Source organism: Silurus meridionalis, chromosome 17, assembly GCF_014805685.1.
Source record: "Silurus meridionalis isolate SWU-2019-XX chromosome 17, ASM1480568v1, whole genome shotgun sequence".
Lineage (NCBI taxonomy): Eukaryota > Metazoa > Chordata > Actinopteri > Siluriformes > Siluridae > Silurus > Silurus meridionalis.
Window position 1 is genome coordinate 14,007,295 of NC_060900.1, and position 14,985 is coordinate 14,022,279.

A 14,985-nucleotide genomic window follows, 5' to 3' on the forward strand; every position below is an offset into this window, starting at 1 on the left:
ATTCCGAGCTCAGGCAGAACTAGCTTGATTACATTTAATGCTTTGATTACATTTAATGCTTTGGTCAAAAAAAGTTTAAAAGGCTAAAGGATGGAGTGACACAGGATACATTGTGGTGAGTTTGGTGATGTCAAGAATATACAATTTTTTAAATTTTTTTTAAAAATTCTATTTACTTGGAAACCAAGCTTTGGAATAAGTTGGTGCACATCTGTTGTCTTCCTACATGTGTATTCTTGTAAAATCCCAGGCTTAATAATTGGTAATAAGACAAGTGTGGCATATCTGGAAAGACATATTGCCAAGTACATGATGGAAATGGATAAGAACAACAAAGACTAAACAAAACAAAAAAAAAGGAAGAAAAAAACGTGCTGCAAACACAGAAGATCCTACCGCAGATGTGGATTTAAGAATCTTGGACAAAGTACAAAAACTACCTATTTGCATGGCCTTCTTCAGGTGCACACGTCTTAAATGAAGTCAAGCTGAAACACTAACAAATGATAATGCAGACCTACAAAAATCAAGGGTGTTCTTTAGCCACCTGTTCAGGTTTCACTGATATTTGGGAAGCTAAAGGGGCTGTGTGTCTATTGACAGTTTCATAATGGCATAAAGAATATGATCTCACAAGCATACTTGAATAAATAAGAGATGCCTTCAAATGATTCTTTACTTCAATAAAGAGCAGGATATGAAAATGCTGAACGATTTCTGCCTTCAATATATAAAACAGCAATTTAAGTGAGTCCCATTTTCAAATACAATAGGGTGGCTTCACTTGAAGTGATTCTACAATATCAGAACTTGAAAAAAAAAACCAGCATAAAAAATATGAAGAGCTTCTCAGCATCAATAGAGGGTGATATCAGCACAGTTGTTATTGATGTCTGTTATTGTCTCTCACAGTGCTATCAGGGTTCATGTTACAAACCACTGTGATGTTTTTAACCAGTTACTAAAGAACTTACTATTTGCGTGTCTGGAGTGTAAGGATCTACAATAAAAGGTTTTGTATGTACTATGTGACAGTTGATAAGAATTGCTAGGACATATTGTAAGCACAATGTCACTAGGTAATGATTTTGGTATTTCAATTCAATTCAAATCATTTTTATTTGTATAGCGCTTTTAACAATGAACATTGTCTCAAAGCAGCTTTACACAGATAATGTGGTGATTAAACGTAAATATGTTCTTTGTAAGTAAGTTTGCAACTGTGGCAAGGAAAAACTCCCCGAGATGGCATAAGGAAGAAACCTTGAGAGGAACCAGACTCAAGAGGGAACCCTTCCTCATCTGGGTTGCACCAAATGTCCATTTAAAGCCGATATACAATGCTGCGGGGTACAGTGATGACGATCAGAAGCAAATTGCACTCCTGAGTCAGTGCAGCAGACCGCCGACACCAACTACAGTCCAATCCGTCCTCAAAGCACCCGTTCTACTCCGGAATTACATGGAACCACCCAAGGTGTTGATGAGAGACCGTCCCAAGCTGCACTCTGTCAGGAAAAAGAGCATGAAAGAAGAAGTAGATCTGAAGGTACTGATGGGCCTCTGCCTAGTTGTAGAAACATATATATAGTCCAGGGGTGGCCAACCCGCGGCTCGTGAGCCGCATGCGGCTCTTTGGCTGGTTTCATGCGGCTCTTACGTTCATATCGAAGTTTGTGTGTGTTTGATTTTTAATGTGCGTGTTCGCTTCGCTTGAGTTCAATACGGTATTTTAAGACTTAAATGAGCTTGCCCCTACTGGGAAACTTTGCGGTATATCAGACCTGGGCAAACGTGAGGCCAATCATAAATTACAGCGATGCACCGAAAATTTTCGGCCGAAATACCTAAATCACTGAAACAACACGGCAGAAACACAATTGTAATGACGCAATAAAAAAGCGCAGCAGCACACGGTTATCTGGATAAGAGCAACATGTCTGCGGTGTGCGGATAGCGATTTGCAAAACATGCAATGCTGAAATTTCAAGAGGGGGTGTATCTGCAAAGAGTTTCTCCAAGTCGGGTTTAATTTATCACCTGCAATCCAAACATTCCGATTGCAGAAAAGTAGTCAATCCGAGCATGCGCACTCCGTCTGTAGAGGACTTTTTTGAAAAGGCAGGAATGTTTTCCAGTGATGGTGCCAAGGCAAAAGGCATAACACAAAAAATTGTGGATTTTATTGCCATTTGAATTTAATTTTCATTTCGGTGCATCCCTAAAATATTATCGTTGGTGTGGCCCTCTGACACAATTCAGGTTTCTCATGTGGCCCCTTGTAAAAATTAATTGCCCACCCCTGCGGTGTATTCATCTCACGCACATGCGCATTTGACGAAAATACCGTATTGAACTCAAGCGAAGTGAACACGCACATAAAAAAAAAAAAAACACAAACACAGTCTGTTTTCTACCCTGAAACATGTGAAATCAAAGCATTGATCTGTTCTGACTGACACCCATGTGAAAGAATTGCTTCGAGTGGCAACAACAGAATACGAGGCAGATTTGAAGGGGATTGTTCAAGGCAAAGAATGCCAAAAGTCCCACCCACTAAGTAACATGCATAGTAAAAGAAAAATGCTATTGTAAATTATTATATTTTTGTTTGTGGACTTGGTTAAACAGAGTTTGTGTGTGAGACAGTGCACACAATGTTCATTGTTGAAAATAAATGTCCTGTGGTCTTAGAACTGTAGGAGTCAATTTCTGTCATTATGTTGGTGTGTGACATTTACAATAAATCTGGCTGAACAGAGGTGTGTGTGTGTGTGTGTGTGTGTGTGTGTGTAAGAGGAAAGGATGGGTGATGTTCATGTGTGCCCATGTGTATTATGTGGCTCTTTGCGGTAACACAGTAAAAAATGTGGCTCTCGGTCTCTGACTGGTTGGCCACCCCTGATATAGTCTATATACATAACCTTAAATTTTAAATGTATATTCAATGAGACAGTGCATTTTATGGTTAAAGACTAAAGCAAATGCAGAAGAATCCACATTAAGTTGTGGCTGCTTAGCAATTTAAAACCTACAGCAGGTTCAGTCAGTGAACTATTGACATATGCAAGTATACTTGAGGTTTCGGAAACAGCTATTTATCTGTCACATGTCCGGTCTGATCGTTTCATGCAATTTAGTCTTCCATCTCACTCAGAGCTTCCATAGTGGTTCATATCATTTGTGGTCTCCTGCAGGGTGGTGTGTGAAATTTCTTCTTTGTCTCCCTTGGGCTGGGCTTTAAAAAAATCAGACACGCAGAATACCTATAATGAGAGAGGAATAAAATTATAGTTATAGTAATATCCATTTTATTATCTGAGTACCCTTGCACAATTTAACAGAATAGACAGAAACACTGCAACAATTAAATTTTCCTAAATAAAAACATATGCTGCATATTTTGATCGTGCCAAATAGAACATTGAAAAAAGCTAATTAATTAACGAGTTTAGTTCATAGGGGTCTTTCAAGTAATTATTTCTACAGTTAGGTATATAAATATAGATATATTAGATCTATACAAAGTAAAGCACCTGATGAACACTGTGTAAAATTGTACATCATTAATGTTTTTTTTTTTTTTTTTTTTTAGGTTTGTGGTCTAGGCAATCTTGAATTTATATTAGCAGCAAGACATCTTAGCTCAAAACCTGTATGCCACAGTCAAGTTATGATATATTCATGGATGGCTGGATATTTCAGCAAGATAATAAATTGCATTTAAATCAGCAAAATAATTAGTGCAGTGACACATCACTGGATTTACCATCTCAGTCTCTGAAATTGAAACCTGTTTTTTTTTTTTTGTTTTTTTTTTTGCACAAACCCAAGCATAAAAAGCAGCTCGATGCTCTGTATTGAATGGTATCCAAAATTCTGTTTTTCTGACTCATGCTACATATGGTTATTTCACTCATGTGCTTTTTGTTTATATGCTGAAATGTTTATCTGTCTTTGTCCTACAGTTATTAAAATCAAGCCATACATAAAATTATGTGATTGTTCTTATCATGATAAGCGTCTTTTGTAAATGGTAGATAGTGCAGAAAGTTTTACTGCTACTGTTCTCTCTATTGCTTTTCCCAAAAACACTTCCCCAGTGGTTTTCTAAAGAACACCAACATTTGTGAAACTGTAAAATATATATACAGATGGTTAAATAAGTATTTAACATGTCACCATTTATATTAGTAAATATATTTCTTAAGGTGCTATTGACATTAAATCTTTACCAGATGTTGGTAACAACCCATGCAATCCACACAAATCAAACTATGCATATCCATAAATGAAGTTATGTGTAATAATGTGAAATGACACAGGGGGAAAAGTATTAAACACATGGAGAACGGGAGGTGTAAAAAGGCATGGAATGCCAAGAGCAGCTGAAATCAATCAGTGTTCAGAAAGCAATTCTGCCCCTTGTCAGTACAAATTAATATCAGCTGGTTCAGTCCCAACTGATGGTCCCATTACCAAGGTGTCACACAAGAAACATCTCAAGTGTAAAAGCAAAGAACTCTCTCAAGACCATTGCAACCATTTTAAACTTCTGAATGTTCCAGTGAGCACTGTTGAAGCCATAATCCAGAAGTGGAAAGAACATAATTTCACCATAAACTGGCCATGACCAGGTGCTCCTCGCAAGATTTCTGACAGAGAAGTAAAAAGAATATCAGAAGAGTTGTCCAAGAGCCAATGACTGGTTGTGGAGAGCTTCAGAAAGACCTGGAATTAGAAGGTACAATTGTTTCAAAGAAAACAATAAGTAATGCGCGTTATTGTTGAATAACTGCCATGACCTGTGTGCATCATGCAAGACTCCACTGCTGAAGAAAAAAAGCATGTTAAAGTTTGCTACACAACATTTGGACAAGCCTGTAAAAAACTGGGAGAATATATTCTTGTCAGATAAGAGCAAAATTTTACTCTTTGGATGCCATAATACATACCATGTTAGAAGGACAAATGGCACTGCACATCACCCCATAAACACTATACCATCATTTAAGTTTGGAGGTGAGAACATCATAGTGTGGGTCTGTTTTTCAGCATACGATACTGGCAAACTTCATATAATAAAAGGAAGGATGAATCAAAAAATGTACCGAGACATTCTTGATAAAAATCTGCTGCCATCTACCAGAAGGATGAAGATGAAACAAGGGAGGACATTTCAGCAAGACAATGATCCCAAACACACAGCCAAGGAAACTTTTAATCGGTTTTTGAGAAACAAAATAAAGCTGGCAGAATGGTATAATGGTCTATATGAAAAACTAAAGATCAGAGTTCATAGAAGAGGCCAAAGAACCTTAGAACCATAGAGGCCAAGATTTGACAACTGTTTGTGTAGAAGAATGGGCCAAAATCATGCCTGAGCAATGCGTGCAACTAGTTTCTCAATACAGGAGAAATCTTGAAACTGTCCATACCAATAAAAACTTTTGTATGAAGTATTAAATACATCATGTTCAATACTTTTTCTCTGTCATTTTACATTACTACACATAACTTCATTTATGGACATGAATGGTTTGATTTCTTTGTGGATTACATGGGTTGTTACCAACATTTAGTAAAAATCTTTTGTCAATAGCACCTTTAGAAATATATTTACTGAGAAAAATGGTGGTGTTCAATACTTATTTTACCGCTGTATATCTTTACCCTATATCAGTCTTAGAAAATCTGACTCCCTATTAAAGGTCCTGCAAAATACTCACTATAAATATCGCCACAATAGATCCCTGTATAAATCCAGTGAGAACGTCACTCCAGTGATGCTTGTAGTCTGAGACTCGTGAAAGGCCGACATACACAGATGCTGAAATTAAGAAGAACTGGATAGTTGGCCTTAGCATCCGAGCACATTCTGCCTTCATTCTCCCTTGGAGGTACAGCTTTTCAAGGTAAAACAGAACAATATTAGTAATGCCAAAAAATCTTTCAAATGATGTGGTCATGTGGCATCTACAAAACAAAAGCATATTTGATCAAAGTATGTTTTTTGTGGTAGTGTAACAATATAGCAGTACTTACTGCAAGGAACAGCATGCAATACATGGAGAAAGAAGAATGTCCAGAAAAAAATGAAAGCCTGTAAAACAAATTGTCAATCGTTTAAATTCTAGTGTTAGTGAATATGATTTTGACACTAAGAAAAAGAAGAAGATGAAGAAAAGGAAGAAATTAAAAAATGAATCACAAAAATATACAAGTAATGCACCACAATGTTTTAAAAGCTAGGCCCATAATTCCGGTCTGGAGATCTTACCTGCCTTCATTGACCAATGTCTTGTCTCCTGTGCATGAGAAGTTCTCAATGTAACCTAGTTTACAATCAACAAGGCTCCAGTTCGGCTTGCATATGGTCAGGAAATGTGGCCTCAGCCGACCAATGGTGTATTTTGCAATGTCGGTCAAGGACTGGCTTATCGCCGCTCCAAAAATAAAAGACCCGACAGCTTTGTAGATGCAGGCTACATAGTCATTGATTGGATGATTAGATGATCTGGATCTCAGATATATGCAAATACACTCTCCACCAATGATCTGTAAAAACAAAAAAGAGATGAGATGCACGATATGTGTAACATATAACATTAAAGTTATATTTTTTCCAACTTCTGCTATGATGACGATTATGACTCTAATCATTTCAGATGCTGATGATACAATATCAGCACAAATTTGCTTACTAAATAGTTAGCATTTCTGGATGGCTTTTCCAGGGTTGGAGATGTGCTAATTTATAAGTTAGTGGCTATTATATATAGGTGGACTCTACATTGTTAAATTTAAGGAGATTTGCCAAAATGTTAAAATATTTTACTTATAACTAAATATAATTATAATTACAGCAACAATTAATCACAATATATTTTGAAAATATATGTTACTACTGGATATAGGTATTTTACTTCTGTCTAATTATTGTAATACTTTATGATAAATGTTACATGCCTCAATACAATGATGAACTGACTTAAGTTTATAACCCTCTTACTTATATAATGTAAAATGAATGGCATCATGTAGTGTCAGCATGAGATGCTCAACCGGCCACATAATTCTAATTCTAAATTAGAATCTGCACAATACTGTGTATGCACATACAGGTACTAGTTTGCAGAAGGAAACAAACTTTTGAAGATATAGTCACTGAACCGAAGTTTATTAGCAGTTTTTTTGCTGACTGGCTTAGTGATTGCAATGTCATCTAAATAGACTGATCCGATTAAAGAAGGATGTCCTTTTTCAGGAACGACACATTCCAACAAATGCTTTGGTATGTTGTCTGGTTTGTGTGACTAGACTAACTTCAATAAAAAAAAAGTACACAAATGTCTGAAGTTGAATACATTTACAGTATCTCACAGAATTGAGTAGACCTTGGACGAAACTTGGATATATTTTAGTGCAGTCAATGTGCAGCTTGAATAGCAGTATAGAGTTACTGTCCTCTGAAAATAACCCGACATACAGGCATTATAATATCAAAATAGATGGCAACAAAAGTGAGTACACCCTAAGTGATAACAGCTGTATGTCATTGCAAAGCCACATGTCCTATTCATCATGTTCATGTATATTTTGTCTGCTTGACAGGACCATACAAATGTGTGTATCTGTTATTAGAGAAGTTACAATTTGGTGCTTTGAGTAAAATTCTCTCTTACTAACTGAACACTGGATGTTTAACATGGCACCTAATGGCAACTCTCTGAGGATTTGAGAATTAGAATTGTTGCTCTCCACAAAGATGGCCTAGGCTTTAAGAAGATCAATAACACACTTAAACTGAGATACAGTATAGTGGCCAGGGTCATACAGAGTTTTTCCAAGACGGGTTCCACTCTGAACAGGCCTCGCAAGAGTCCATCAAAGAAATTGAGTCCTCGTGCTATGCATCAGGTGCAGAAAAAAACAGATTTTTTCTGCTTTAGAGGTTGCAGAGGCGGATGAAGCATGGCCATCATTCCAGAAGGAAGCATCTTCAGAACCTAGCTCATAAGAAAGCCCGCAAACATTCTGAAGCAGAACATGATGCCGAACGGCAGTTTTCCAACATAACTGACTCCAAACACACTGACTAGATGCTGAAGGTGATGGCTCTATGTTGAGTTATTTTTAGAGGACAGTAAACCTATACTGCTATGTAAACTGCACATTGACCGCTCCTATTTATAAATATATCCAATTTTGATTCTATAGTATTGTTCATTTAAAAGATATAATAAAATAATTTAATTTTTCAATTTAGTGAGACACCCTTATCCAGAGCGACTGGTCAGTTAGGGGCCTTGCTCAAGGACCCAGCAGTGGAATTTTGGTGGTGCTAGGATTTTAACTCATGACCCTCTGATCCAGAGTTCAATGCCTCAACCACTGAGCTAGCACCTCCCCAAAGGTCCACAGCAAAAATATATGGAAACTTGTATGTCCTGACCATAGCTTTAACAATCATAGCCTTTCTTAATTCTCTATTTGTAGAATCAACAAATAAATTAACAAATACTTACTACAAATAATGTGAATGGAATCATTATTCCCATTAGCAGCTGATAGGATATAGTATCTTCTTTGTACGGGTACTTGATGGTGTCATCACTGCAAAAAAATCCTCTTTTGAACGGGTTGTGCTGCAAGTTTAATATTGCGAATGGAAGTCCAGCTAAAATAAATATCATTAAATTAATTTATTTGATCAGACACCACAGCTGGAACATAATATAAATGACAACAGTCTAAGAGAAATAGCTGTCACGTGACACTTGTTTTTCGCTTCAATGAATCACCATTGTTGGCCGTGATTGCAGCACCTTTTTCATGTGATTGTTAAGACAACACTGCAGCTAAGCCAAGTGTGACTGAATCTTGATGGCTACAATTCGTTGTTTGTTTTAATATGACAGAAGCTTTTGACTGGTTAGAATAAAAAACCATAATACCTCTTCTCTAAACAGTTTTATCCAACACAAATTGTTTGACATTACAAACAAAATATCAGCACAATGACAACCTCATTGAAATAGCCAGGCTAAGTCAAATTTGCTGAACCTAAAAATCATTATGAAATTGTAAAAACAAAAAATAAATTATTCACACAAACACATGCACAAAAGGTCTAACAAACGTAGGCTTTCAAAGCTTCACACCTACATCATATATGTGTGTCTTAATGAAGGTGCACTTTTTAAATGTAAAAAAAAAAAAAAAAATTATATTTCTCATTTTATGCTAGGAATGGAAACCTGAAAACAGGGGAAAAACTGCAAGCATATAATCTGAATCATGGTTTTATTTATATGAAAGAATCCATCAATAAATGATTTGATAAATAAAAAGGAAAGAAATCTATGCATTTCTGTTGGCATGTTCCTGGGCAACAAAACACCAAATATATTAACTTACAGCTAGAAAGTATTTAAAGTGGTCAAAGTGGCCTAGACATCTAAAATCTTTTAAAGCCATACAGAAAAAAAAAATCTGTTTTGCAGAATTCTGTTTCATCAAGAATACAATACGCTGACATTGATTTACAGGATAGCAACTGATGAGCAGTAAAAGCTCTGATGCACATTACTGAATACAGCAGGGGAATACAGGAATATTCTATAATATGATGTTCATGGGCTGTGGTAAGACTTTCCTGCTGAAAATAATATGACTGATTTGCAATTTATTGATTTGTTTACGCTAGAGAGATGATGACAACCAGCTAGCATATACTTACATACAGTGTGTGTGTTATTTTCATACTTTGAACTCAGGTATTTCCCCACTGAAATGTGCATTTTATCTACTGATCTTCTGTAAAATGAAAGTATTAAGTTTGCGAGAAGAAAGTATTCCCCACACTGGATCTCTTTTCACAGCAGAGACAGTGTAAAATAAAATTAAATTTTAATATTTAATAATAATGATTTTTAGGTCAATCATAGCATGTACAGGTTTTACTGTTTTATAGCTGGAAAATCTCAAGTATATGAAGTACTGTAGACTATAGATTGTGTCTTATTATATTGCCACCATGAACCAAGTCCAGAGTCAAACAACACACTGTGATTATTACTGAGTAATCCATTCCCCTTCCCTTCAAATGGATCGTATATCATAGATATCATTGCTTACATGGCTTGTTGTAGTTTTTGTGTTGTCTAAATAAGCACAGTTACAGGGTGGCAGCTCGGTGAATCCCGAATACTGACCAAAGCTAAAAGGCAGCGCTTGTTTCAAGAATTTTTGTATTTTTTTTTACAGGAACCTCTTTAATGTGACATTCATGACATACACAATCATTTTTTACAATACTGTAACGATCACCGAAGATTTATCTCCTTAGACTCATGCAGATGTGAACCTCATCCTAGATCTAATTTCCTGAAATCATCAAGGTCTTTGTAATAATGAAAAGCTAATTTTCTATTATGTGATTGAAACCGAATTTGTCATAACGTAGGAGTAAGCCATCTCCTCATACTGGTCATGATGGTATCTAAGAGATACACTTCATTTAAAACTTAGAATAAGGTTTTAGAAACGTTTTATTTGTTTTTTTGGGTAGTAGCTAGCTGTTTCTACTATGCAGTTGTTATGCAGTTGTTATGCACAGGAGTTATAAACAAAGGCCTTGTGCTATAGTTCATCCCATTAATGAACAGGAGTGCTTCAGTGTTACATTCCAGTGTCTCACTGCACACTCTGACTGACACACACACACACACACACACACACACACACACACACATACATACATACATACATATATATATATATATTAGTGCTTTATTAACTAGTATTGTCAGTCATTTTATTAGCCATTTGCTCTCAAAATATTTTCATCCTATTAATCGACCATTGTATAAAATAAAAACTGTTTAATTTGCATAAAATCTTCAGAATATAAACTTTCTCTATTCACGGGGAAAAACAACAATCCAACTTCCCCCTTTTTCCTCGTCGACAGAAAGCCTTACATTCTCTCTAGTCATATGCGCACGTCCCGAATGTTGACATTGTACCTACAGCACGTCCTCTAGCTTTATTTATCATTATCAGATGTGCATAGTATGTTATAGAGCCTAAGAATCTGTATTTTGCCAGTGGAAAAGAAAATATTCGGTGCTCAGATGAGACTGAGGCTGAGCTACTGGAACGAGGCTTTATACACTTACCAAGGACAACGCAGATGACGTCCAGGAAAATGAAGAAATAGCCTTCTGTCTCGAACATATTTCCTTCCACTCACCTTTCCTGCTCTAAAACTCTAATCTGGTTCACCTTAACAAGTTTGATGTTTTGCAGCAACTTCCGCACTTCGAAGGCCGCAAAACACATCAGCCAAAGTCAAATCAATGTTTTGTTACTAACTAGAAGTAACTAAAAAAAACAGTGTCGTATTTCAACATTATGATTCAGAGACAAAATCATCACGCGCTCAACAGCCTGTAATAAGTAGAGTCTAGTGGTAGGAAATGGTCCGATGTTACCGCTATCTGATTTGTCCTCAACGCGCGACTTGGAGTGTGCACTCGCATACTACTCTACTAACTAGTTTGTGTAGTGTTTAGCACATGAACTGCTGTAGGCTTGACTACTGAGTATGCTAGTAGTCTGATCCAGCAATCTCTCTGGCTCCGCCCACTTTCCAAAGGAAAAACCTGATTTCTGTATTAACCCATTCAAGTCCTGTGTGCAACGTCTACACTCACATTCCAATGGACCAAGGATAGGGGGAAAAAACGATCAAAAATGTAAATTTAATCTATATAATTTGCTAATAACTGAAAGTATTTATTGTTATTTACTCATTTACTATTTATACAATTATTTATCTGCGTAAATGTAAATAATTGTGATATTATTATCATATTATTGTGTAAGGATTTCTTTGTTATGATTATTTTAAAATTATTATTATTATTATATCTTATTAAGCGATATTATAAATGGATAGTATTCAAATCAAATATAATAATTTCCATGGTTGAACTGGCTCTGTTGTAAGTAGTGTATTATAGTAGTAGTAGTATAATATAAGAGGAGTCATACATACATACATACATACATACATAGAAACATACATATTTCAGTATCAGGCAGTCTTGGTTGTCAGACTTTCAGATTCATTTTGACTCAATGGAAAATGTGCCAAGGAACTTGATTAAAAGGAAACCGTAACAACAAATTAAAAAATAAGAAAATGGTTATATTTAAACGAAACACTAGGCGAGAATTAAAAACAGATCAGGACTGTTGTGTGTGTCTAACACATTATGGTGTTCATTTTAACACTGGATCAGTTATCTAAATGCACTCAGTAATGAGCTTGTACAGGAAACAGGTCCACCCAAATACAGGATGTGGGGACATAAACAGGAAGTTCGATACCGTGTCAAAATAAAAGTGAATAGCACTGAATAAGCAACAGCAACCATGCAGAGACTGTTGACACGTAGAGAGGTGGGATTTGTGTCACATAGGCATAAGATTACATGGTACAGTTTCAATAAGGCTTTATTTAAAGATGCCCGAGTGTCATCTTAAAAATGCAATAATTATTTATTATATGCAAGGGCTGTCTAGCTCTGTTTCTGCTTTGACTACATTTTAATAGCGGTTCTATAAATATATATAAATTAGGCTCTGAGATTCTGCAAGAGTGAAAGGGAAAGTGTATAGGACTGTGGTAAGACCTGCGATGTTGTATGGCTTAGAGACAGTGGCATTGAGTAAAAGACAAGAGGAGCTGGAGGTAGCAGAGCTGAAGAAGTTGAGGTTTTCGTTGGGAGTGACAAGGATGGACAGGATTAGAAACGAGTTTATTAAAGGAACAGTGCATGTAGGACGTTTTGGAGACAAAGCGAGAGAGGCGAGATTGAGATGGTTTGGACATGTTCAGAGGAGGGACATGGGGTATATCGGTAGAGGAATGCTGAGGATGGAGCCCCCAGGAAGGAGGATAAGAGGAAGACTAAGGAGGAGGTTTATGGATGTGGTGAAGGAAGACATGCAGGTAGTTGGGTTGAAAGAGGCAGATGTAGAGGACAGTGGGGTATGGAGAAGGATGATCCGCTGTGGCGACCCCTAATGGGAGAAGCTGAAAGATGAAAAAGAAGAAGAAGGCTCTGAGATTAGGCAAATAAAACAGTGATGTTCCTAGGAAAAAGAAGAACTATAAGAAACTATTAAACTGTATGCACTATTAAGCAATTACATTTATTTTACTAATTATATTAAAGTTTTAATGAATGCATTCCTTCATGAACACATTCCTTATCACATTCTATTTTCTGCTGGAAAGGATGTGCTGCAAGTGAGAGCAATAAAGGATAGAGATGGAAATGTGTTAACTAGTGAGGAGAGTGTGTTGAAGAGGTAGAGGGAGTATTTTGAGCAGCTGATGAACAAGGAAAAAGAGAGAGATCAAGGATCGGCTCTGAGCCCTTTCCTGTTTGCAGTGGTGATGGACAGGTTAACGGACGAGGTCAGACAGGAGTCCCCATAGACTATGTAGTGAATTTAGCTTGCAAAAAAAGGAAATATTTATGAGTAATTATAACGGGTTATAAATACTCATAAATATTTAAATTAAGTTGTTGAATTAACGGTAATAAAATTAACGTTATAATTGTTTGATCTGTTCGTCCGCCGAACAAACAGTATAATCTTTTATTAATTCTATAAAAGGGGTATCTCCCTGGCCAAGAAAGACGCAACCTCCCTTTACTTTATACCGTACAAATAATAGAGCATGTACATAAGATCAAAATATTGCAGGGACTTTGAAATGTGAGCGGCACCCTATGACAATCACTTATGAAAAATATGGCGTTTAATGAATGAGACAAACACAACATAGAACCAACTACACAAACATACAAAAAAATATATAAATAACAGTAAATACAAAACAAATAAAAAAGAAAAGAAAGAAAAAAAAAATAAGAATAGGTAAAAGGAGGAAGAGAAGGAAAAGGAATAGAGAAAGAAAGAAAGAAAAGGATTGGCAAGCTTAACTTCAAAATAACCACAACCTAAACAAAAATCATCAAGAAATTCAAATTCACCTTAAAATTAAGGGGCTCAAGCTTAATCACGCATTTAAACTGGTTGGTAAATGGTTACTTGCATTAGCTTTGTTGCACAAGAGTCTGGATGCAATAGTCAAAGGAAATTCTTGAAGAGTCCATTAGGAGGAGGTTAGAAGTTCCTCCAGGTTCTCCTGAAGATCAGTGTGGGAGAAGTTATTGAAGGTAAAGCTTGCGGGAAGATCTGCCTCAAAGGGTTTGAGTCCCATCTCAGAGAAGATATTCTGAGCCACGATTGGTGGGGTTCAGGACATTTTAAAGGTCCCCGAGCCACACCCATCTTTGGTGGAAAGGCATGAACTTTGCATGAACTTTGAACATGAACTTGAACTTCCTTTGTTCGTATGTTTGTGGGGGATTACCGGTTTATACTTGCTTTGGAGAACTGATAAAGTTTTATTTCATGATCATGTAAAATGCACCCTTGTTTGGAAAATAAAGAACAGATCATTTTGAGATCATTTCGAAAATAAGCATGAAAAGAAAAGACAGCATTAAAGCAGAGGTACATGAATATACCAGGACATAAACCTTTAAGGTATAACTTGTGTAAATACAATGTTATATTCTGGCATATAAAATGCACCCTTGTTTGGAAAATAAAGAACAGATCATTTTTAAATCGTTTTGATATTGAGCATGAAAAGAAAAGACAGCATTAAAGCAAAGATACATTGATTAACCTTTAGTAGTGTAACTATTGTTGAGACAGAGTTAAACACTAGGATTATTTAAAGGAGAAAATACATACAAGATATGTATATGTCATGAAATTTGGAACACTTTATTTATTATTAATAAAAAAAAAAAGAATGCTCCCTTGTGGTGTGGTGTGTGTGTGTGTGTGTGTGTGTGTGTGTGTGTGTGTGTGTGTGTGTGTGGCTGA

General features: G+C 36.2%; 1 protein-coding gene across 1 annotated transcript; it reads right to left on the bottom strand.

Moving 5' to 3' along the window:
• Window positions 1-2,783: 2,783 nt before the first annotated feature.
• LOC124400533 (phospholipid phosphatase 1) lies at window positions 2,784-11,552 on the bottom strand. The gene is made up of 6 exons (XM_046872436.1): window positions 11,184-11,552; window positions 8,529-8,680; window positions 6,281-6,558; window positions 6,046-6,103; window positions 5,730-5,906; window positions 2,784-3,266 (listed from the first exon to the last, which is right to left on the bottom strand). Exons 1-6 carry the CDS (start codon window positions 11,239-11,241, stop codon window positions 3,150-3,152), a joined length of 840 nt encoding a protein of 279 aa, XP_046728392.1. The 5' UTR covers window positions 11,242-11,552; the 3' UTR covers window positions 2,784-3,149.
• Window positions 11,553-14,985: the final 3,433 nt, after the last annotated feature.

What these genes read in the sequence shown, in the direction of transcription:
- LOC124400533 (XM_046872436.1), bottom strand. Translation starts at nt 11,241, where the DNA reads ATGTTCGAGACAGAAGGCTATTTCTTCATTTTCCTGGACGTCATCTGC. An exon ending in CGTCATCTGCGTTGTCCTTG is followed by an intron (nt 8,681 to 11,183) that starts GTAAGTGTATAA and finishes TATTTATTTTAG; the next exon opens with CTGGACTTCCATTCGCAATA. An exon ending in CTATTGTGGCGATATTTATA is followed by an intron (nt 3,267 to 5,729) that starts GTGAGTATTTTG and finishes CTCTCATTATAG; the next exon opens with GTATTCTGCGTGTCTGATTT.